The sequence below is a fragment of the Oncorhynchus mykiss genome, chromosome 11 (genome assembly GCF_013265735.2).
Source record: "Oncorhynchus mykiss isolate Arlee chromosome 11, USDA_OmykA_1.1, whole genome shotgun sequence".
Classification (NCBI taxonomy): domain Eukaryota; kingdom Metazoa; phylum Chordata; class Actinopteri; order Salmoniformes; family Salmonidae; genus Oncorhynchus; species Oncorhynchus mykiss.
In genome coordinates, this window is record NC_048575.1 from 54,909,180 (window position 1) to 54,930,468 (window position 21,289).

Genomic DNA, 21,289 nt, shown 5'->3' on the forward strand with positions numbered 1-21,289 from the left:
GTGTTTTTATTTCTTTACTTACCCATTGTTCACCTAATACCTTTTTTGCACTATTGGTTAGAGCCTGTAAGTAAGCATTTCACTGAAGTCTACACCTTGCACGTGACAAAAACTTTGATTTGAATTACAGAGCTCTCTCTCCCATAGCATATTTATGCATTTTATTTAACCTTTATTTAACTAGGCAAGTCAGCTAAGAACAGATTCTTATCTACAATGGCCTACACCGGCCAAACCCGGACGACACATGTCCGGTTGTGATACAGCCTGGATTCGAACCAGGGTGTCTGTAGTGACGCCTCTAGCACTGAGATGCAGTGCCTTAGACCACTGCCACTCGGGAGCGAAATGGAACAAGACTAAACTACAGCATACACCTTCCCTCCGTCCACAAGAGAGCCCTCACATACCATTACCTGCATGCACAGAAATAACAGGATACAGGTACAGAAAAATGCATTTTATTGTTTTAAAGAATTATATGATACATGAATCACCTTAAAGACAAACGCCTTCCCCTTCGCATATGTCATAATTGTGCAAGCTTACAAATGTAAAATGGATTATTTTCTGCTTGTTCTGCCTACTCTGTACAGGGACTAGAGCACAGAGGATTGTAAAGCTTTGAAGACCAGATTTCCATAGTCAAGTCTCTTTTAGTCCACCATTCTGGCAACTGTCCACTTGTTTGCATACAATCAATGTTAAACTCAGGCTATAGTACAGAATTATTCTCAATGTTAGGATGTGTATTTGTACTTTAACTTCACAATGTGAGGTATTCTGTCACTGTGTATGAACAGTATGAATCAGGTCAGACAAAGGCTGGTTGTAGTTTTCTAGCTATTGAAAAGTATCTTTGTTCACTGATATGTAGAAGGCAACATTAATACACAAGCCAGGTCCAGATTGTTTGATCACATTGGTCTGTACTGCACATACTTCTAAAGTGACATCACATAAACACTTCTGGTTACAGTCTATCTACATTTTGTGACCAATCAGTACATGGGTGTTTTTTCAAACAGGTTAAACAGCAGTATCATCTATTTTGCACAGGTGTATTTAAAAACCATTAGATGCTGTACACACATTACTCAAAAAACAGGAACATAAGTCAGGAAATGTGGAGACAACACTAATATCACAACTTGAGATTGCTTATAAATGTGTGTCCTTGACTGATGTTATTGGATAAAGTGTAACAGTCAGACCTAGCTAAGCTACCCATATAAATCTCTGTTACAGTATCATTTGTAATGTCAGAGGCTTTAGTTAAAACGAGTGTGACTCATTACTAAAGAGCAGAGTAGAAAACACGTGAAGTTCTGCATGTCAAATGTACGGAGCAAGCTTCGCTTACCTTGTACAAAAAAATCCAGAGTAATTAAGCTCCGAACATTGAAAAATAAATTACATCAGTGAGACAGACAAAAGAAAACCCAGCCTCATTCTTCACAACCCTTTCAGAACTGGTCTGAGTTCGAAATTAACTTTAGAAATATTTTAGGTTTTTCACCAACAAAGATTTACTGCTCATCGAGGAGTACTGTAGCTACAGTAAGGAGATCGTCCTGACATTGTGAAAGAGGAGGAAGAGGGTGGACCTCTCAAAAAAACACATAAACCAACATATCACACATTCACTGTACAAACCTCTCACGCAACATAGCCCACATTATCCCACACTGCCTTTTTCAAATGGTCAGTAACATATCAGATAGTGTTCTGATTATTTGCTATTTTTGTTGTGCTGTCTATTAATGGGATACTGTTTGAAAGTAGTGATTTAAAAGAGAAAATAAGACATACACTTGGCACAATGCAAAGTTGCACAAACAGAGGGGGCAGTGTTCCTGCTTTTTGTAGCTGCAACAAACAGATGCTTTTATGAGTTTTGGTGCCTTTGGCTGTAAGTGATTAGAAACATGCCTGTAAATGAAAGAACATGAAACTGGAATATCCCTGCACTCTAAAATGAAAGAAGAAATCAAATAATACAAGAGTGCATATACATTTAAAAGTCCCTTTCTTGATCGTGTGAGGAGGTAAAGAGCTACTCCAATCACTAGTATTTCTGCTCTATGCTAAAACATGCATGCATTATAACAGCTTCAACTACAGAAATAGTCAACTTGTTCATTTGGAAATGCTTTACTACCTTGTCAAACCATGTAATTGCAAGAGAGCAGTCATCAGTGTCAATAGAGGAAGCTGATGCTAAACAGTGAATACCTGTTCCATTACTCTTCATATCCAACCAATATTAAAGAGTATTGTGCACAAACAAACGTCAGGCTCATTGGTTCTAACTTTGAGGTAGGATATTAAATATTGAAGGGGAAAACGGAAAGGGGATGAGTGCAAAGGGAATGAACCGAAACAACCAGTGGTGTTCCACTCCCAGCACTAAGGTTGGAAAGAGGTTTCTCAGAGAGACCGGCTGTGGGGATCAAAGGTGATAATGCAGGGGTGGGCAATAATTTAGGCTTGAAGGCTTTTCAAAATTCAGTGGAGAGGTACACAGATTTTTTTCCTGGACCGATTTGTTCGTCAAAAGTAATTCGCTGGCAGTTAATTGAAAACGTATAGGTCATAATAACATTTGAATTTTTACATACTTGATCTTGTTTTAGACGTTCAAGAGTGGCCTGGATTATTTTTTAACCCAATAATAATAATAATTTCCCCAAATTATATATTTTTTCATTTCTCAAACCTCCCGCGGGGCCAGACTGAATAGGGCTCGCAGGCCGGGCTGTATGTTGCCCACCCCTGTGATAATGGTATGGGGAAGTAATGCCTATCCTTTATGGAAAACCAAAAGCAGAACCCTCATTCTCAAGAAAACATGTTTTTTTTTTGTTTAAAAAAAAAAAGACTTACACAAAGTGGCCCTCCTCAAGGCACATTTCAGTATTTCTAAAAATACCAGCACTACTGATATTGTGCAGGAGCTGATCAGTGGTGACCCTGTCTATAAGCTGTAGCAAACAGCCAACAACTTATCCTGGGGGCTTCTCAGTCTGAGGACAATGCTGTGCTTGCCCTCCTAACAATATTAAAATATCTCAACCCTTACAGCTGCCTTAAATCTCCTAAATAGGCATGATGTGTGATTTCATTTATAGAAATAAAATACAATTCCATTAAATAGAATGAAAGAAATAAATACATTTTATATATAAATATGTGGGCCCTTCTGTCCAAATTGCCACGGAAAGTATTTAGGGAAGGATGAACCGAATAATGAATATATCCGTTTACATTTTATGAAAAAATCTGTCCTATTATTGATGTGCTAATGTCAAAAATATATATACTAATATTAGCAGGATTATTTTGGGTTGATTTTATAATTTACTTGAGTCACTAATAGTCAGTATCTATTGAGTTATGTGATTCCCCAGGATACGATGCATCTTGAAGAGCATTAGGATGAAGAGTATTTCAGGGGAAAGATTGCACAATTTAACAATCTTTCTCTCTCGCTCACCTTCAGGTAGTCCCCCTTCCACAACATATATCTGAGATCATCTCTAGGAAACATGGTCCCTTTTCATCTGGTTAGACGCTTTCATCAGTCAATTTAACGTCAGAATCGTAACTTTAGATATAACATTCAAGACATAGACCCCCACACCTCACCATGACTAGAGACAAGAGATTAAATGAAAAATGCTAATTAGTTTAAGTTCAAAGTTAACATCTGCCATTTTTTCCAAGGACTTTTTCTCCATGATAAAACCTGGATTTTGTCCACATAATAATCATATATACTTTTTAAATCTCTCAAAGTCTCTGACCATGTACAGCTATACAGACAGGGTGTGGGTCTGGGTCCTGGGGAGCAGAGGGAGAGGGTTGGTTGGGAAGTCTCCCATCTCCTTCCCCATACAGGTGGCGGTTCTGCTTCACTTGCGATCATCGATGGTCTTAATGAATTCCACTGCCGCGGTGAACTGCATCCACCAATAGCACTCCTCCCCACTCAGCCGGCTGGCGTAGAAATTATTGATGTACTGAATAGTGGACAGCAGGCAGGGCGGGTTTGCCTGGGGGGTAGGGGGGCTCACATTAACCACAGAGAGCCATACGCCAGGCCATGTATAATACATGCCATGGGTAAATGTCTATACAGGTTATCATACAGCAAGATCTTCATGCTACTACACATGTACTATACAGCTGTCAATGTGAGAAAGGATTGTCAGAATGTGTGCTGAGGATTCAGTTTCTCCCTCCAAGGCCTTTTGCTCACAGTTGAAGCAGTTTGACCATTTAATGAGGTACAATGTGTTATCTAAAGTGAATATGATATTGACGTAAACATCTCAGAGTAACTTGATATCAATGTGCGATGGATGCTCACCTTTATCAGGACAAAGACAAGCACAGGGACGAAGTCGTCAGCTCCAGGGACAGAGTCCTCGTTGGCCAGACTCAGGAGGTTCATGATGGTGGAACACATGCGCAGGATACACTGCACTTTGTCCCGAGGAGTCTTGTAGGCACTGATGGTCCGGATCTCTGACTGGGCAGACGGCCAGGGAGCCTCCCTCGCATACACCTGGAGCCAGACAGAAAAAAAGCATTCAACATGTCAACTCTGTTGAGCTCCAAACATCAATACAAAATAAAAAAAATGACTGATGGACAATTGAGGGGATACAAATCTGTGGGGAGTTACCTCTGGGATTTGAAGAGCTTTGTGATTTGCCGTCACCACCTTTGAGAGACGCGCTATGTGTTCCTGTAGAAGCCTAGAGGGGGGAACATAGTGTATTGACTGTTCACTTAATATAAGCTTGAAACCTACTACTATAGCAATACAGTGTAATCTTCATTCAAATCTGTAAAGGATAATGACGTAAACTAGCATCCGAGGAGGACAGGAAGCTGGGTAATTTCTAAGCATGAGTGGCAGCAGCCACACGAATGCTGGGGCCATGTGACCGAGGTGAGGTGGCTGCGGTCACAGTTACTCACTGGTCTCTCAGGATGTCCCCGTCCTGGTTGGGGTAGAAGGCCAGCTTGAAGATGCGGTTCATGACGCTGCGCTCTATGGCCATCTGGGCATCCTGCAGCTGGTCCTCGCTGGCGTACTGCCAGATGGCATCATGGGCCATGGCCCCGTACAGGTAGCGCAGGAAGTCCTCCACCGCCGCCGTCTTGTCGTCTGACGCTGTGCACCCCTGGAAGGCTGGGGGGGGGGGGGAAATCAGAGATAGACACACTGAGCACTGGAACAGAAACTGAACACTGACAGACACACTGGGTACTGTTCACCCCTGGAAGGTTGGGGGAAAAACCTGAGGTACAGACACACTGAGCAATTAGAGTATTTTAGAGGTTCCAGATTGTAAATGAAACACTGCAATGTGATGCAGGTAGTTAGGTTGAATTTCAGTGTCTGTATTTTGAATTCCATACTATGGCCCTTCAGAGGTCAATCAACTAGCAGAGACACCATCAGTCAATTCATGGTTCCAAAAGTCCCAGTCAGTACATCAGTAATAAGGAGCAGAGACCTTTGATGAAGTCCAGGGACTTCGCCTCCATGTGTTCCAGTAGGAGGCGAACACATACTGTGGTGAAGTAGCGGTTAGCCACCTCCTTGTCCCTCAGCACCCGCTGCAGCAGCCGCTCCAGGTGGGCCTGGGACGTCTGCAGGCCTTGTCGACACCGCGTCAGATAAGCTATGTAGGGCGCCCGCTTCCTAACGGGGGAGGGGGACAACATGCAGGCATTACGGATTATGCTTCTGAACAGTTGCATTCGGTGACAAAATTAGATAGCCTATCAATGAATGTTGTGAGTAATGTCCGATTACAGTAGTACTATCTAAATGTTTATGTTAGCCTTCCAAATAGAGCTACAGTTGAAGTCGGAAGTTGAAATATATTTGGCTAAGGTGTAGGTAAACTCAGTTTTTCACAATTCCTGACATTTAATCCTAGTAAAAAATACCATGTCTTAGGTCAGTTAGGATCACCACTTTATTTTAAGAATGTGAAATGTCAGAATAATACCAGAGAGAATTATTTATTTCAGCTTTTATTTCTGTCATCACACTCCCAGTGGGTCAGAAGTTTACATACACTCCATTAGTATTTGGTAGCATTGCCTTTAAAATTGTTAAACTTGGGTCAAATGTTTTTAGGTAGCTTTCCACAATAAGTTGGGTGAATTTTTGGCTCAATCCTCCTGACAGAGCAGGTTTGTATCCTTACTCGCACATGCTTTTTCAGTTCTGCCCACACATTTTCTATGGGATTGAGATCAGGGCTTTGTGATGACCACTCCAATACCTGGACTTTGTTGTCCTTAAGCCATTTTGCCACAACTTTGGAAGTATGCTTGGGGTCATTATCCATTTGGAAGACCCATTTGCGACCAAGCTTTAACTTCCTGACTGTCTTGAGATGTTGCTTCAATATATCCACATAATTTTCTTTCTTCATGATGCAATCTATTTTGTGAAGTGCACCAGTCCCACCTGCAGCAAAGCACCCCCACAACATGATGCTGACACCCCCGTGCTTCACGGTTGGGATTGTGTTCTTCAGCTTGCAAGCCTCCCCATTTTTCCTCCAAACATAACGATGGTCATTATGGCCAAATATAACTATTTTTGTTTCATCAGACCAGAGGACATTTCTCCAAAAAGTATGATCTTTGTCCCCATGTGCAGTTGCAAACCATAGTTTGGCTTTCTTATGACGTTTTTGGAGCAGTGGCTTCTTCCTTGCTGAGCGGCCTTTCAGGTTATGTCGATATAGGACTCGTTTTACTGTGGATATAGATACTTTTGAACCGGTTTCCTCCAGCATCTTCACAAGGTCCTTTGCTGTTGTTCTGGGATTGATTTGCACTTTTTGCACCAAAGTAAGTTCATCTCTAGGAGACAGAACACATCTCCTTCCTGAGCGGTATGACAGCTGCGTGGTCCCATGGTGTTTATACTTGCATACTGTTGTTTGTACAGATGAACGCGGTACCTTCAGGCGTTTGGAAATTGCTCCCAAGGATGAACCAGACTTGTGGAGGTCTACAGTTTTTTTCTGGGGTCTTGGCTGATTTCCTTTGATTTTCCCATGATTTCAAGCAAAGAGGCACTGAGTTTGAAGGTCGGCCTTGAAATACATCCACAGGTACACCTCCAATTGACTCAAAATATGTATATTAGCCTATCAGAAGCTGTTCCAAGCTGTTTAAAGGCACAGTCAACTTAGTGTGTGTAAACTTCTGACCCACTGGAATTGTGATAGTGAATTTTAAGTGAAATAATCTGTCTGTAAACAATTGTTGGAAAAATTACTTGTGTCATGCACAAAGTAGATGTCCTAACTGACTTGCCCAAACAATAGTTTGTTAACAAGAAATTTGGGAAGTGGTTGAAAAACTAGTTTTAATGACTCCAACCTAAGTGTATGTAAACTTCTGACTTCAACTGTACATATTTCAAACAAAACAATACAAAGTTCAGTGGTACAGTTGATATGTCCTTGCAGTAATAGCAGTGAATGTGCAGTGCTGCTCCTTTTGCAGCGTCTCTTCCTCCACAGTTACCTGTAATCCTCGGCGATGGCTGCCAGCAGCTTCCTGCAGGTACGTGCGTCGAAGCGGCTGACGCAGCGAGTGGTCTCCTGGATCTGGGCCATCTGGTTCTTATCCTGCAGGTTGATGGCCTCCGCCAGCTGGACCTTCAGGAAGCACACGATCTCATTGTCTGGGAAGGAGACGGGAGACAGACAGCGGTGGGTGAGACGCTCAGACACACTGGCCCCTCGCTGAGAGAAGGACTACTGCTGTAATCGAATCAGCCTGCCATGCTCCCCCCTGACATGTGAATGTGACTGATGACTACCAAGAGAGTGTCTTATGGATTTCAAATGTAACCATTTCAAAGGATGTCACTTTCTATTGTGTAGTCATGTCCTGTTGGTAAACGTGCAGCGGGCAGGCTTACTTACAGGAATGAATGTGGCCAGATATAACATGGCCAGAAATAATAGAATGGTACCTTCAGAGTCTGTGTGGTCTGGCAGCCCATTGCGTGTGGTGGCAGGAGCCATGAGGGGGAAAGCCACAGAGTCTGCTGAACACAAGGCCAGTCTCAACTTCTTCTTTGCATCACTGCAACATATGAGCAGAAAAAAGGAAAATGGAGATTTGGTTTGTTTCTTATCACTTTTGTCTTGTGTCAATTTTCATGCCTCTGAAGCACCTCTTAATTAATAAAGCATTGCATGAAAGCTGAAATATTAACACATTTAGTATTATTACTGTTATCTTAGGTGTGTGACTTATGTCGGCTGCTAAGGATTTACTAACCTGAATGAGAACTTGCTGGAGTCGTGTTGCTGGGCTGTCTGGCTGGCTGAGTCTGGCAGGTCGTCTGTGGACATGTTCTGCAGAGCTTCGTCGTGTAAACCCTCCTCTCCACACAGCTCTGTGCACAACACATTCACACGCTCAAATTAATTCACTGAATGTGTGTGTGTGTGTGTGTGTGTGTGTGTGAGAAAGACACTGACCTCCTGTAGTGTCATAGGCTGCAGCGGTGGCTCCTTCACTAGGGCTGGTCCTCTTGATGTTCCTGTATTTGTCCAGGATGTCTTCTGCTGCCTGGGCCTGGGAGTTCCTGGACAGAGTGTCATCTGACAAACACACAGGACGCATTTGGGTTAAACCTACCATGGGAAACATCCCCCCCCGCCCAATATCTGAGTGCAATGACAAATCAGGACAGACCTTGTGGGACGCGTTCATGGCCCACATCGTCTTTCTCCTGCCTGTCCCTTTTCCGGAAGGCTATCGGAGCTGTGGAGAGAGCATAATGAGTGGGCTAGGAGAAGTGATGCTCTGCTCTCACTCTCTCTGGACCGCAGTCTCATCATGACTCACTTCATGACTGCAGAACAAGAAGTGTTGTTGCACACATTTACAGTGGTTTTTACCATTGACTAACAATGTAGATGAGACATGCACACAGTAGCATAGCAGCATATAAACTGAACAAAATTAAGATGTATCCCTATTCTGAATGCACGATAATAGCAAAGGAATGCTAGAGAGGTAAATAAAAGCAAAATGGCTAAAATAATACAACTGCCAGACCGTAATGGACAAAACATGTCAGATTCACCCCGAGTGTAGAAAACATTAGGAACATTTCCAATGACAGGCTCACCAGGTGAAAGCTATGATCCCTTATTGATTTCACTTGTTAAAGCCACTTCAAAATCAGTGTAGATGAAGGGGAGGAGACAGGTTAAATAAGGATTTTTAAGCCTTGAAACAATTCAGACATGGATTATGTATGTGTACCATTTAGAGGGTGAATGGGTAAGACAAAATATTGAAGTGCCTTTGAACGGGGTATGGCAGCATGTGCCAGGAATTGTGTCAAGAACTGCAACACTGCTGGGTTTCACACGCTCAACAGTTCTGTGCATATCAAGGAATGATCCACCACCCAAAGGACATCCAGGGAACTTGACAACTGTGGGAAGCATTGGCCAGCATCCCTGTGGAACGCTTTTGTAGTCCATACACTGACGAATTGAGGCTGTTCTGAGGGCAAAACGGGGTACAACTCCTCAATATTAGGAAAGTGTTCCCAATGTTTTGTAAACTCAGTGTACACATACATACATACATACATACATACATACAAATAAGCAGGTGAGGCTATTAACACACGAGTGTCAAAAGAACAAACAGGGGGTCTAGATCCAGATGACAGAATAATCTTACAGGTCGGTATTTACAGCCAGAGAACGTGGAGAGGTATAGCAATGTATAAATGCGTTGCCATTCTGCGAGCCCTAATGCTGCATTGCAAACATTACAGTACAGAAAAATGGGGGCATCCAAAAGAAATGCATGAATGAGGAGCCGGGACATCAACTCAGGCAGCACCATGTCACATCACAGCTCTCTCTATCACAAAGGGCCACGTCTACAAGCGTCACGGCTTACAGCACTCAGCCACTAGCACTGCCGTCAGGGCAGCTAGCTCGATGATGACAGCTAGTGTTGGAAGTGTTACCTGGGACTTCACTCTCAGCCGTCCAATACAGCACTGTGTGAGGAACACAACAGACAGGGTTGGCCTTTCACACACTCAAGTCTACCTGGCTGACACTGCGGGGCTAGGCTACACATCACCATGATATTTCACAGCACAGCAGCAGCAGGACCAGGCCAACAGAAAGGCCTTTTTGTGGACTCTGGTTTTCAACAGTTTGACAGAGGGGTTGATATTGAATGGATGGACAAGGACATTTTTTTCCTCAAAGACTAAAATATTAATAGGCTATTCCATGTACACTAAACGGTGCTCTGCTGTTCTTTCTGTCAAACTCAAACTTAACGGGTTTACACTTCTCTGTGCAGAGCAGGCTTTATTAATACAATGTTTAATGTTTACTAAAGGAACATCATTATCTAAAAGAGTAATAAGCAGTCATCTCTTGTAGGCACAGCTCATTATTTCCCTGACACTTCTATGAGAGATGGTTTTGGAGTTTAACCGCAACAAGAGATGTGTAATCAATCAGCGGTGATGACAGAGAGGTCTATGTAATGACCATTTGGCTGGGGATGACAGGACCGCTGGGAGGGGTACCACTGCACACTCTACACCCGCTCAAACCCCTCACGACTGATTCGTTTTTAGAAACTAAAAAAGAAAATCTAGAGCAAGTGAGATGTAAGAAAACACTTGTCCATTTGTCTGGTGTAACATTCAACAACAAGAAACTGTATTTTTCAAAGCAGAACATCGACGGTGGAGTGGAGCGATCGTGCATCATTCTTCTCACATTACAAATTGTTAAAGTACAGGTCTTTAAAAAAAAAAAGTGTACATTTTCTACAATAGACGTTATTAAGAGAACATCGTGAAAGAGTGAAAATGAACGAAACATAGTAACAATTTCATGCAATTTTCAAAGAAATTGTCAAAATGCTTAACCCACTAAAAGCATTTGTTGCAACATAGAAAAGAGGGTGTGCCAAACTGACACAGAGATGGAGGGGGAAAGAGCAGGTTTAGAAGTTATTTCTTACCTTTGGGAATGGCTGACTGAAAGCGTTTCTTCCACCATGGTCTGTTGCGATCAGACTTTTCCTCATCACTGTCCTTTCTCTCCTCAACCTTTGGAAAATAAATATTCAAGTATGTTTTTGAATGCATACTGACGCTGTACGGGTAGCACAGGAAAGAAAGGTTTAATGTACTGACAAAGTGACATTCTACTTCCTTATCTCACTTCACCTTTTATACATGTTATCTTTAGTGAAATGACTAAGACTGTTGTTACAGAATGCAGTTGGTATAAAACTGGGCTTGGAGAGCAGAGCAGCATGCAGGACTGATGTGACAATGATGAACAGCAGCTCTCACCTCTCCTTTTAGGGAATCCTTGCTGGGGGACGAGGACGGCCCCATGGAGAAGTGCCCGGCAGGATCCCGCTCCTCGGCTGCCGCTCTGCGGTTGAGGCCCGGGTCGCTGGTAGGCCGGCGGCCTTGGCAGACAATGTCAGAGCTGCGACTGCGTACCAGCCTGTCTGGGTAGGAGTGGCGCTGCTTGGTGTGCTCCAGCTCGGCTTGGACCAGGCAGTGGGGCGTGAACAGGGAGTAGCGGGGCTCCTGGCCCAGGGCACAGGTCTCTGGGATGGGAGGGTCAGGGGGAGGATGAAGGGGCCTGGCGTAGTGCACTTTGGGCCTCACGATGGTACCAGTAGAGAAACCTGTGGGGAAAAAAGGCTTAGTTTGGTTATACAGCTTAGCACATAAGGGTGTATCTGAACAACAACTACCTCCTCATTCCTCAGAAACACTTTCACAATTATCGAGTGTGTACAGAAACAAAGGAAACACAGCAAAACAATGAGGAAGTGGAGGAAAGTGAGGCTGGTTGGTGGGAAACTAGCCCTAGGTGTGGGTAGGCCACCTGTTCCAAGGGTAGATTCTCTCTCCTGAAAAGCTTCCAATGGCAGCCTGGTGCCATGAGCACAGTGGCACAAGGGACTGTGCCAATGTGCCTGGGGTGAGGTCTCTCAACCTGTCATCCCCCTCACCTTGCCACACAGCTCACCTCACAACCCTCACTCAAATTAGCTCATTGAAATGACATTCCCACCCAGTAGACATTTTTATTGCACTAATGTTTTGTCCAGTAATTAGGGCAAGATTCTTTTGGTTCATTTTCTCAGAAATCAAGCTGTTCTGTGAGCCTACGCCACTAGAAACTTAATGATGCTAATTTCCTGGTCTGATTGGGGGAGCAGAAATTACCTTCCCCGGAGGATAGGGGATCGAACATGGCCAGTAAGGAGTCTGCCTGCGAGGCCGGAGAAGCCAAACTGTGGTGTGCTCCTGAAACAAGAATGTTATTCATACATTAAACAGAGAGCCACTTTCTGATAGAATTGTTCATGCCATTAAAAAAAACAAATGGGCTATTCTTTGTATTGGCCATCATGTACCTATGCTTGATATGAGCCATCTGGTCTAAACATTCATTAGAAAACAAAGCAGAACGTTTCCAACAGGGTCAGCAGCATTCTAGTATAGTGGAAAGGTTATGGCAGCTCATCTGACAGGGATTGATAGGTCTAGCTGCTGACAGTGTAGTGATGCCACGTCCAGGCCACACGGGAGGTGACACTCTCCCCTCACTCCTACCGTGGGACGACTCCTCCCCATCTGGACTGGTCACAGAGTCCTTCCCCCCAAAGTCCGAGCTGCACTCCGACCGCAGGTCCTCCGTCTTGCCTCTATCTTCTGATGTCGCTGCAGGAAAAATAAATAAGACAAAAAACATCTGTTAAAATCTGTGCCATCCAGGAGTTGGTAACATTTGTGGAAGACTTGGTTTGGATTTGGCTGACTAGCTTCTATTCTGAGTGACGGGGAATGTGTGACAGTTAGCAGTCAGAGCATACAAAGCGTATTGAGAGGATATGCTGAACGGTCCCTCTCAGCCAGGGGCCCACTGGGACCTCTAAATATGGTAGCGGGAGCTCCCTTGGGTGGGAAGTGAGATGCAGCAGTAAGATTGATAAATCAGACAGAGCCTATCCATCGGCACGGCCCTTGTGGGACAGGTTCCTACAGGAGCTCAGCCGTGGGCACAGGCCTAGTCATCTTAATCTGAGATGCTACGTCAAGCATGTCAATGCACCCTGTTCACCTGAGCTACCAGTGTTAACCTCTGTGTCCTAGCCAAACTCTCAAAGACCTGGTTGTACTGGCTTATCTAGCACTATCTGACTGCTCTCCAGCTAACACAGACAAAACCCAATATGGCTCTGAAATACATTCATTATAATTATTTGACTGGTTAGACTTGTTTTATTTCAATATGTACGTTAGTATAGAAACTGATGTGTTAGGTATACTGTAAAGCTTCTATGAGTGAAAGAGGTGCAGGGTACCTGAGATGACGCTGAGCCCTGGGGTGCTGGGCCGGGAGCTGACCTCTCTGACCTCTGTGTCATCGGAGGTGCTGCCCAGCCCTGAGCAGCTCTCCAACTCCTGTAGACGCTCTTCCTGCTTCAGATCTGGGGCTTCTGGAGGGGGAGGAGCAACACAGAGAGTACAGTCACATCCAGTTACAGTCAACAATGTAAGTTGTTCATTGGCACATAGTGCATGTAAGAATGCAAGTGGAGGCATATACCTTACTGTATGTTTAGTCTCCCTTTTCTGGCAGGATAAAGTAATAGCTAAGAAAACTAATATGCACGAAAGCAAACAAACCATCTACAATTGACAAAGGGAAAAGCATAAACTCGAGTCCAGGCCGTTTTGTGGCTGCCCAATGGAGCTGTTCAGCTTAACCCAGAGGTCCCAAAGTAACCGCAGTACTCATTTGCATGCTCGTTAGTAATAATGTGCTAGTGAAGTGCTCTTCGGAGTGTAGTTTTCTGCTGCCTAGCCATGAAACAAACGCTCGACTCCAGGCGCGCATCAGATAGCCCTATTACAGAGCAGAACAGGGGCAGCAAACGGAAACAAAAAGCAATCAAGACACTCATGCATGTCAATTTAACACTGCACATATTGCAATGGTGCACTTCAATTAACAGAGAGAGTCCGGGCTTTCCCAAGAAACACTTGTACTGCTATTACTAAAGTAATCTATTGATATTCATGAAACACTGTCTTTCAAGGGGGTTTAACCACGTAATCTAACATACGTTTTAGGACATTGTGTTAACCAAAGAGACATATTTTAAGATTGATTTGACTCCTACTGTTCATAATAACGTTTGGTTTGTAATTGCTGCAATGGGACCATATTCACACTGTGCTGGAACTGCTCAGCACAACATGTCCATACATAACCCCCCCACTGTCAGAAGATTGTGTTGCAATGTCTACAGATTTGTGAGAGGATGTTGCCAGCAGAAAGGTTGACACCATGTCAATAGACTGCAAACAGCTGCTGTCCTTGAACATTTCCTCATGGCTGTTCCTCCACTACAGGTGCAAACACACCTGGAGGTTCCTTTGGGGAAACCCAGAGCTGTATTTTACTGGCAAAGGCAGATCTACCCTGATAGACAGGGTAGTGTACACAAACATGACAGATTGCACCCACTTCCTTGATATGGAACTGGGGGGGGGCACACCTGGCGTGTCCACCCACACACATGGAGTCATACCGTAAACACACCTACTGGAGTGATTCCTGCCGATGGAATGCACGGAGGAAAACAAGGAAAGTACTTCTACGTAGAAACTCATGGGAAAAGTTTGTAGAGTTACGAAACAGACAAGAGGAGACTCCATTCAGCTCCTAGAACCCCTTCTCAACATTGAACCCACCTGAGTCGCTGGGCAGGACCTCCACACTCCAGGCCTCGCTGGTGGTCTCTGAGATGGTGGATCCATAAGGGTCTAGCAGCACTGAGCTGGAGCCTGGTAGGCACAGCAGGCTGCCCAGCATGTTCTCAACAGTCGCCCCTTAGCACAGACAGACAGAGAGAGAGAGCCTGAGGTCACAGGCATTTCACACTGGGCCCACAGGCACACACTACTGTGCCAAAGTTCAAAGGTTAATAGTAATATCTCACCCCACCATTGCCTCCTGAGCCATGACTTTGAGGTGTTGATTAAGCTGGGCATTACTCACAACTAAATTACCCCACACCCACAAAGTCCTCCACACGACGTCCCTCCATTTCCATTTGGGATGCGGCAGGTTAACAAGGCGGAAGAATGCGGAGGAGGGAAAAGATCTAGCAGGTGTGACTGGGAGTATGGTGGCCGGGGAGCGGATCAGGAGTCGACCCGTGGTACCCGCACCCACAGGTACGCCATGTTTCCACTTCACAGCACACACACCATGGGCGCACATGCGTGCCAGCGACCAGGCAACAGTCTGCGGGGCTGGGAGGGGGCAGGGCCCTTTCTAACGGCAGGAGAGCTCTACCCTGCTGTCCATGTTTACAGTCTTCAAGGTAGGGGCGCAGAGCACTTGTCTTTCAGGTGGATGATTAAATGAGTGGCACAACAAGAAGTGAAACAATTAGAATTTCTGCCTCATTATCATGGTAATCTTATCAGTGGGATAATGAGGTATTAATGGATATTTAATGTGCATCTCATAACCCAATCCCTTGGAGAAAACACATAAGGAAATCGCTGTAAATTCACTTAATGATGGAAAAGTCCCCCAACGCCATATTCCAAGCAATGAAAAATGGTGGATGCAAATGAGAAGGAACCAAGGTCAATAAGACTGCAGGGACTGAGTGAATGTCAGAGCGAGAGAGAAACCAGTGAGGGAAGAAAGGAGAACGGAGGAAGAAAGGTTTGCGTCGAATAAAATGAACATTCTGATAATTATGTCTTAGAGAACATTGAAGGTTGTCCTTACTTATTTAACAATTGAAAAAAATAGATGGAATGCTCCAGAATATCGCCCCGTAGCGCTCACATCTGTAGCCGTGAAATGCTTTGAAAGGCTGGTCATGGCTCACAACACCATCATCCCACACACCATGGACCCACTCCAATTCGCATACCCCCCCCAACAGATCCACAGAATGACGCAATCTATTGCACTCCACACTGCCCTTTCCCACCTGGACAAAAGGAACTACATGACAATGCTGTTCAGTGACTACAGCTCAGCAATCAACACCCTAGTGACCTCCAAGCTCATCACATAAGCTAAGGATCCTGGGACTGAACCCCTCCTCCTGCAACTGGATCCTGGACTTCCTGCCACGCCGACCCTCAACACGGGGGCTGCTCAAGTCCCCTCCTGTACACCCACGACTCCAACACCATCATCAAGTTTTCTAACAACACAACAGTGGTAGGACTCATCACCGACAACGAGGCAGCCTATAGGGAGGAGGTCAGAGACTTGGCAGTGTGGTGCCAGGACAACAACCTCTCCCTCAACTTCAGCAAGACAATGAGCTGATTGTGGACTACAGGAAACAGAGGTGCGAGCACGCCCCCATCCACATTAATAGGGCTGTAGTGGCGCTTCAAGTTCCTCGGTGTCCACATCACAAAGGAATTAACATGGTCCACACACACACACAAATAACATGTATACTGACGCAAAACACACTCACCACATACGCTGCTTCTACTGTCTATCATCTATCCTGTTGTATAGTCACTTTACCCTACCTACAGTATACTGCTGCTACTGTCTATCATCTATCCTGTTGTCACTTTACCCCTACCTATATGTACATAGCTACCTCAATTCCCTCATACCCTTGTGCATAGCCTCGTCGTTATTTTCTACTCCCTGTGCATAGCCACGTTGTTATTTTCTACTCCCTGTGCATAGCCACGTTGTTATTTTCTACTCCCTGTATATAGCCACGTTGTTATTTTCTACTCCCTGTGCATAGCCACGTTGTTATTTTCTACTCCCTGTGCATAGCCACGTTGTTATTTTCTACTCCCTGTGCATAGCCACGTTGTTATTTTCTACTCCCTGTGCATAGCCACGTTGTTATTTTCTACTCCCTGTGCATAGCCACGTTGTTATTTTCTACTCCCTGTGCATAGCCACGTTGTTATTTTCTACTCCCTGTGCATAGCCACGTTGTTATTTTCTACTCCCTGTATATAGCCACGTTGTTATTTTCTACTCCCTGTGCATAGCCACGTTGTTATTTTCTACTTCCTGTGCATAGCCACGTTGTTATTTTCTACTCCCTGTGCATAGCCACGTTGTTATTTTCTACTTCCTGTATATAGCCACGTTGTTATTTTCTACTTCCTGTATATAGCCACGTTATTTTTACTTGTTGTTATTCACCGTGTATTTTATTCCTTTTGTCAATATTTATTTTTATTTTTGTATTTTTTATATTTAACTCTGCATTGTTGGAAACGACCCATAAGTAAGCTTTTCACTGTTGGTCTACACCTGTTGTTTACGAAACATGTGACAATTAAAATACAATTTGATTTGATGAAGGCTTAACATGCCGTTTTCGCCATAAACCACAAGGTGGCAGTATTCTGCTACATTTTCTGATGTACTAAGGACCTCTATGTCTTTGGGAGAATCTCAATTGCATACTCATCGCATCTTCTCTCCCTGCCCCCTTCTCAAAACCAATTGTTAGAGAAGGTCAGAGGGGAGGGACCTCTGGCTTATAAATCCAATGGATTTTAAGAAGGAGGCGAGGACACGAAGAGTACACCCTTGAGATTCTCCCTATGACTTACCAGCTATTTCCTGCAGTCGATCCTCATCCATGTTGGGGTCAAAGTCGCTGCCCAGCACGTCTGTGCTCCAGGTCTCACTCACTGTCTCAGAGATGTCCCGGTCATCTGTTAGGCCCATCATGTCGCGGATCTCAAACTTACGCAGTTTGTCATCCAGGTTGTCCTGAGTGGTGGCTGGGGGTGGGACAGGGATAATGACAATGTTATCATGGCTCAATGTAATGATCCCTGACATCGATTTCCCACAACACACCATGTTCATGCTCCAGCAGTTGTAGAGCCTCCACCCCATTGCTCCCTGATGGCCCAGCTCCCAGCTCAGACACAGACTCTCCCTCCAGGTCCAGAGATGACACGGAGTTAGACCGGTTGGACGGACCTGTGCAAAGAAAACAATTACATTTAGACATCTCCAACTACAACGCATCAGAATACACAAGGTCCTCTTTTTGTGGTACATGAAGAGTTACTGTTTACATTAGAACATATATACTTATTACAGTAGTTTAAGAGCCATTAACACCTCATTCCATGGTGATACATTCAAAACATTATGTTGTGTTGCTGTAGTAACTAGTAAGTCAGCAGGGCATGTGGGCTGTTAGAACGCTGACCCTCTGAGATGCCCTCCAGGTTGTCACTGCAGAGGGAGAAGCGTAGGGTTTTGTCTGGCTTGCCATGGTGCTTGGTGTCATCTGCAGGAGTGTCCCCTTGTGACCCATCAGTCAGCTGCATGGTCAACACCTGAGAGGGAACAGCACTGGTTACTGCCATCCTGGCTCTTAATGTGGGCTTCCGATAATGAGAAATATACCTGTTATATAAAAAATGCATTGACCCTTCATTTCCAATGTTGTGTGCAAGTATATATTACACCATATACTCTCCATAACAACGTGCATGTTCCAGGCTCGTTAGTTACCTCATTCTCTGACATCATCCCAGGGATGGTCTGCGGGCTGCTTCCTAGTGAGATCACCAGCACCTCCTCTGGCATAACCTCCTGCAGGGACTCCAGAGAGCTAGCCTCTGCCACCCCTTGCTGGGCCAGCTCGGAACGGCTACGACTGCGGGAGGCTGCTGGGGGAGCAGGGAGAGAGACAGGGTATAAGGCTTTACTCTTTCACTGACAGATTCAGGGGGAGCAGGGGCCGAGATGTTACTAACTAACAGAGACTCAGGGGCCGAGATGTTACTAACTAAAAGAGACTCAGGGGCCGAGATGTTACTAACTATAAGACTCAGGGGCCGAGATGTTACTAACAGAGACTCAGGGGACGAGATGTTACTAACAGAGACTCAGGGGACGAGATGCTACTAACTAACAGAGACTCAGTGGGAGCAGGGGCCAAGATGTTACTAACTAACAGAGACTCAGTGGGAGCAGGGGACGAGATGTTACTAACTAACAGAGACTCAGTGGGAGCAGGGGACAAGGTGTTCCTCTGTAATACTGAGATTCAGGGGGCGCAAAAGACAGGAATCGGCTTCAACTATAATAATAATAATAAAAGCAAACAGGTAGGCTATACTAACAAAAACTCAGGTACCTATACACAACTACATACGGACTGCATTGCTTCTTTGATTACCTGTTAGTTGCTCCCAACCCGTTAGCTGCTCCCAACCTTTCAGTTTTGCATTGTGAGAGGTATTGCAGTGAAATGACTCAATTGGATTCAATCATTAAATCAATCAATCAATCAATCCTAATAGAGACTGGATATTTAGCTCTGCACTGCTTAGACAACCTGTGCTGTGTAACCCGTCCAGTGTAATACAGGTCAATGAGAGCATCCAATAAGGTTCACAAATCACAAGTGCATGTCGGACACGGTGAAGCAGCCACACTCCACATCCCAATCAGCACGTGGCATGCATACCATTCTAATGACTGACCTGATTGTGCTCTGGATGGTAATTGTGATACATTGCTTTATGCAGAAGGATCTAAGATCCCAACATCAGCAAAAAAAACACCCCCAAAAAATGTCTGACTTCAATCTTCTCTTTAGCCAAAAGCACGTATCATTAAACACAATAGAATTTACCATGTGAGTGAAAACAAGCAGGAGAGAACCAGGTATAAACCAGGTCAACAAGACTAGAGCACAGGGCAAAGCAGGCATGGTGAAAAGGCATGGTGACAAGGGCACATCTAGCAGCTAGCTCTATCTGGTGGTGAAGCAGTGGGACTGCAGCAGGGACCATGGCTATGAGCATGGCTGGTACTGGGTGTATGTGACTGGCAGTGGCACATGACTAGGTGGCACAAACACACTTTAGTTCTAGTCAGCCTCACAGGGCTGCCAGGCTACCCACCAAAAGGGGTAACTAATGGAATGTGAGCAGACAGGGTGGTGGTTGTGGAGTCCCAGGAAGTTGCTAACTGTTGTCCTGGGTCGATCACAGGCAGCAAAGGAGGAAAGGAGGAAGAAGGTTGAGGGCAACAGAGAGAATACAGAGCGAGTAGCAATCAACTGCGTAAAACAGCTTCAAATCGAAATGGTTCACATTTCAGTAGGGCAGCTTAAAGTGGCTTATTTCAAATGGAGGAGGATGTTGTCGCCATCACATTTAACTGATTTATTCCTAATGATGGAGAAGGTATATATTTCTCCATCCATACCAATTAAGAAAGGGTTCATTTATATTTTGTAATTTAATTGGCTTTCATTTGCGTAATGGATCTCCAATCTAGAGGCTGCTAATTACCTGTAGAACAGGCCCAGAACCTCATTAGCTTCCTACATAACAGAGTCTTCCTGCAGCCATTACAACTTTAGCTACTTCACCTAGTTATTTATTACCATGAATGAAATAACCTATAGTTAGTACATAAAAAGGCTGGTTTCATTGTAATTTCAAACTGAACTCTCCAACTGGTGCAATGCTATAAGAGGAATAACAAATACTGGAGATAAACCACGTATATCATTATGCAGTATGTATTTCTCTGTCAGAAAGCCAGTGGCTGCAGGTCTACAGTAACAACAGCCGAGGAGGTCGGTAGGTACCTATGTTCCTGTTTTTTTTGTTGGCGGGGGTGGTGGCTGGGGATAGCTGGGGTGTGTTGGAGGGGGTGAGCTCCAGACTGTTGCTCTTCACCGTGCGGGACTGGGGAACGTTGGCCAGCATGGTCTCCAGGAGCATGTGCTCCTCCTCCCGGAGGTGGTCCCCTGCCATCACACTCCGTACAAAGTCCACCTGAACACCATAGGAGTTAATTATTTTATTTAATACTCTCACATCCTAGTTTCTATGAGGAATCCAATTACCTTTTTACTAAGGCTTCAATAGCTAAGCTGGTGGAGAACTTATGACACGGGTGATAAATGCAGGGCTCTTCTTTACAATCAAACTAAAAGTGGGGCTTGAGACATGCCAACAGAATACAGCTAGGGTAATTATTGATTACCACACTAATGTTATAAGTAAAGGTAACTAAGGGAGGAGCCACAGCACCACAATTCCAGGAGGATGTGGTAATACTTTGTTTCTTGAGTACGCTATGGTAACTCCCAGTCGTGGAGACATAACAGCACCCTCAACAACCTG

General features: G+C 44.6%; 1 protein-coding gene across 7 annotated transcripts in view; it reads right to left on the reverse strand.

Annotated features, from left to right (window-relative positions):
* Positions 1 to 445: 445 nt before the first annotated feature.
* The window catches only part of LOC110535971 (GTPase-activating protein and VPS9 domain-containing protein 1), a 31,038-nt gene continuing 10,194 nt past the window's right edge, over positions 446 to 21,289 (reverse strand). Inside the window, exons 7-29 of one of the 7 annotated variants that reach the window (XM_036935802.1) lie at positions 20,749 to 20,938; positions 20,054 to 20,128; positions 18,654 to 18,808; positions 18,346 to 18,475; positions 17,985 to 18,110; positions 17,732 to 17,905; positions 14,849 to 14,986; positions 13,453 to 13,587; positions 12,701 to 12,808; positions 12,311 to 12,391; positions 11,417 to 11,763; positions 11,080 to 11,167; positions 10,058 to 10,090; positions 8,758 to 8,826; positions 8,541 to 8,663; positions 8,338 to 8,455; positions 8,027 to 8,139; positions 7,573 to 7,732; positions 5,532 to 5,719; positions 4,990 to 5,203; positions 4,691 to 4,763; positions 4,373 to 4,570; positions 446 to 4,055 (exon numbers count right to left, since the gene is read on the reverse strand). In XM_036935802.1, the coding sequence (XP_036791697.1) occupies positions 3,915 to 4,055; positions 4,373 to 4,570; positions 4,691 to 4,763; positions 4,990 to 5,203; positions 5,532 to 5,719; positions 7,573 to 7,732; positions 8,027 to 8,139; positions 8,338 to 8,455; positions 8,541 to 8,663; positions 8,758 to 8,826; positions 10,058 to 10,090; positions 11,080 to 11,167; positions 11,417 to 11,763; positions 12,311 to 12,391; positions 12,701 to 12,808; positions 13,453 to 13,587; positions 14,849 to 14,986; positions 17,732 to 17,905; positions 17,985 to 18,110; positions 18,346 to 18,475; positions 18,654 to 18,808; positions 20,054 to 20,128; positions 20,749 to 20,938 (3,177 nt within the window). In that variant the 3' untranslated portion in view covers positions 446 to 3,914. Of the gene's footprint in view, positions 4,056 to 4,372; positions 4,571 to 4,690; positions 4,764 to 4,989; positions 5,204 to 5,531; positions 5,720 to 7,572; positions 7,733 to 8,026; positions 8,140 to 8,337; positions 8,456 to 8,540; positions 8,664 to 8,757; positions 8,827 to 10,057; positions 10,091 to 11,079; positions 11,168 to 11,416; positions 11,764 to 12,310; positions 12,392 to 12,700; positions 12,809 to 13,452; positions 13,588 to 14,848; positions 14,987 to 17,731; positions 17,906 to 17,984; positions 18,111 to 18,345; positions 18,476 to 18,653; positions 18,812 to 20,053; positions 20,129 to 20,748; positions 20,939 to 21,289 lie in introns of all 7 variants that reach the window. The other 6 variants (XM_036935801.1, XM_036935805.1, XM_036935804.1 and 3 more) reach the window with 6 other exon arrangements.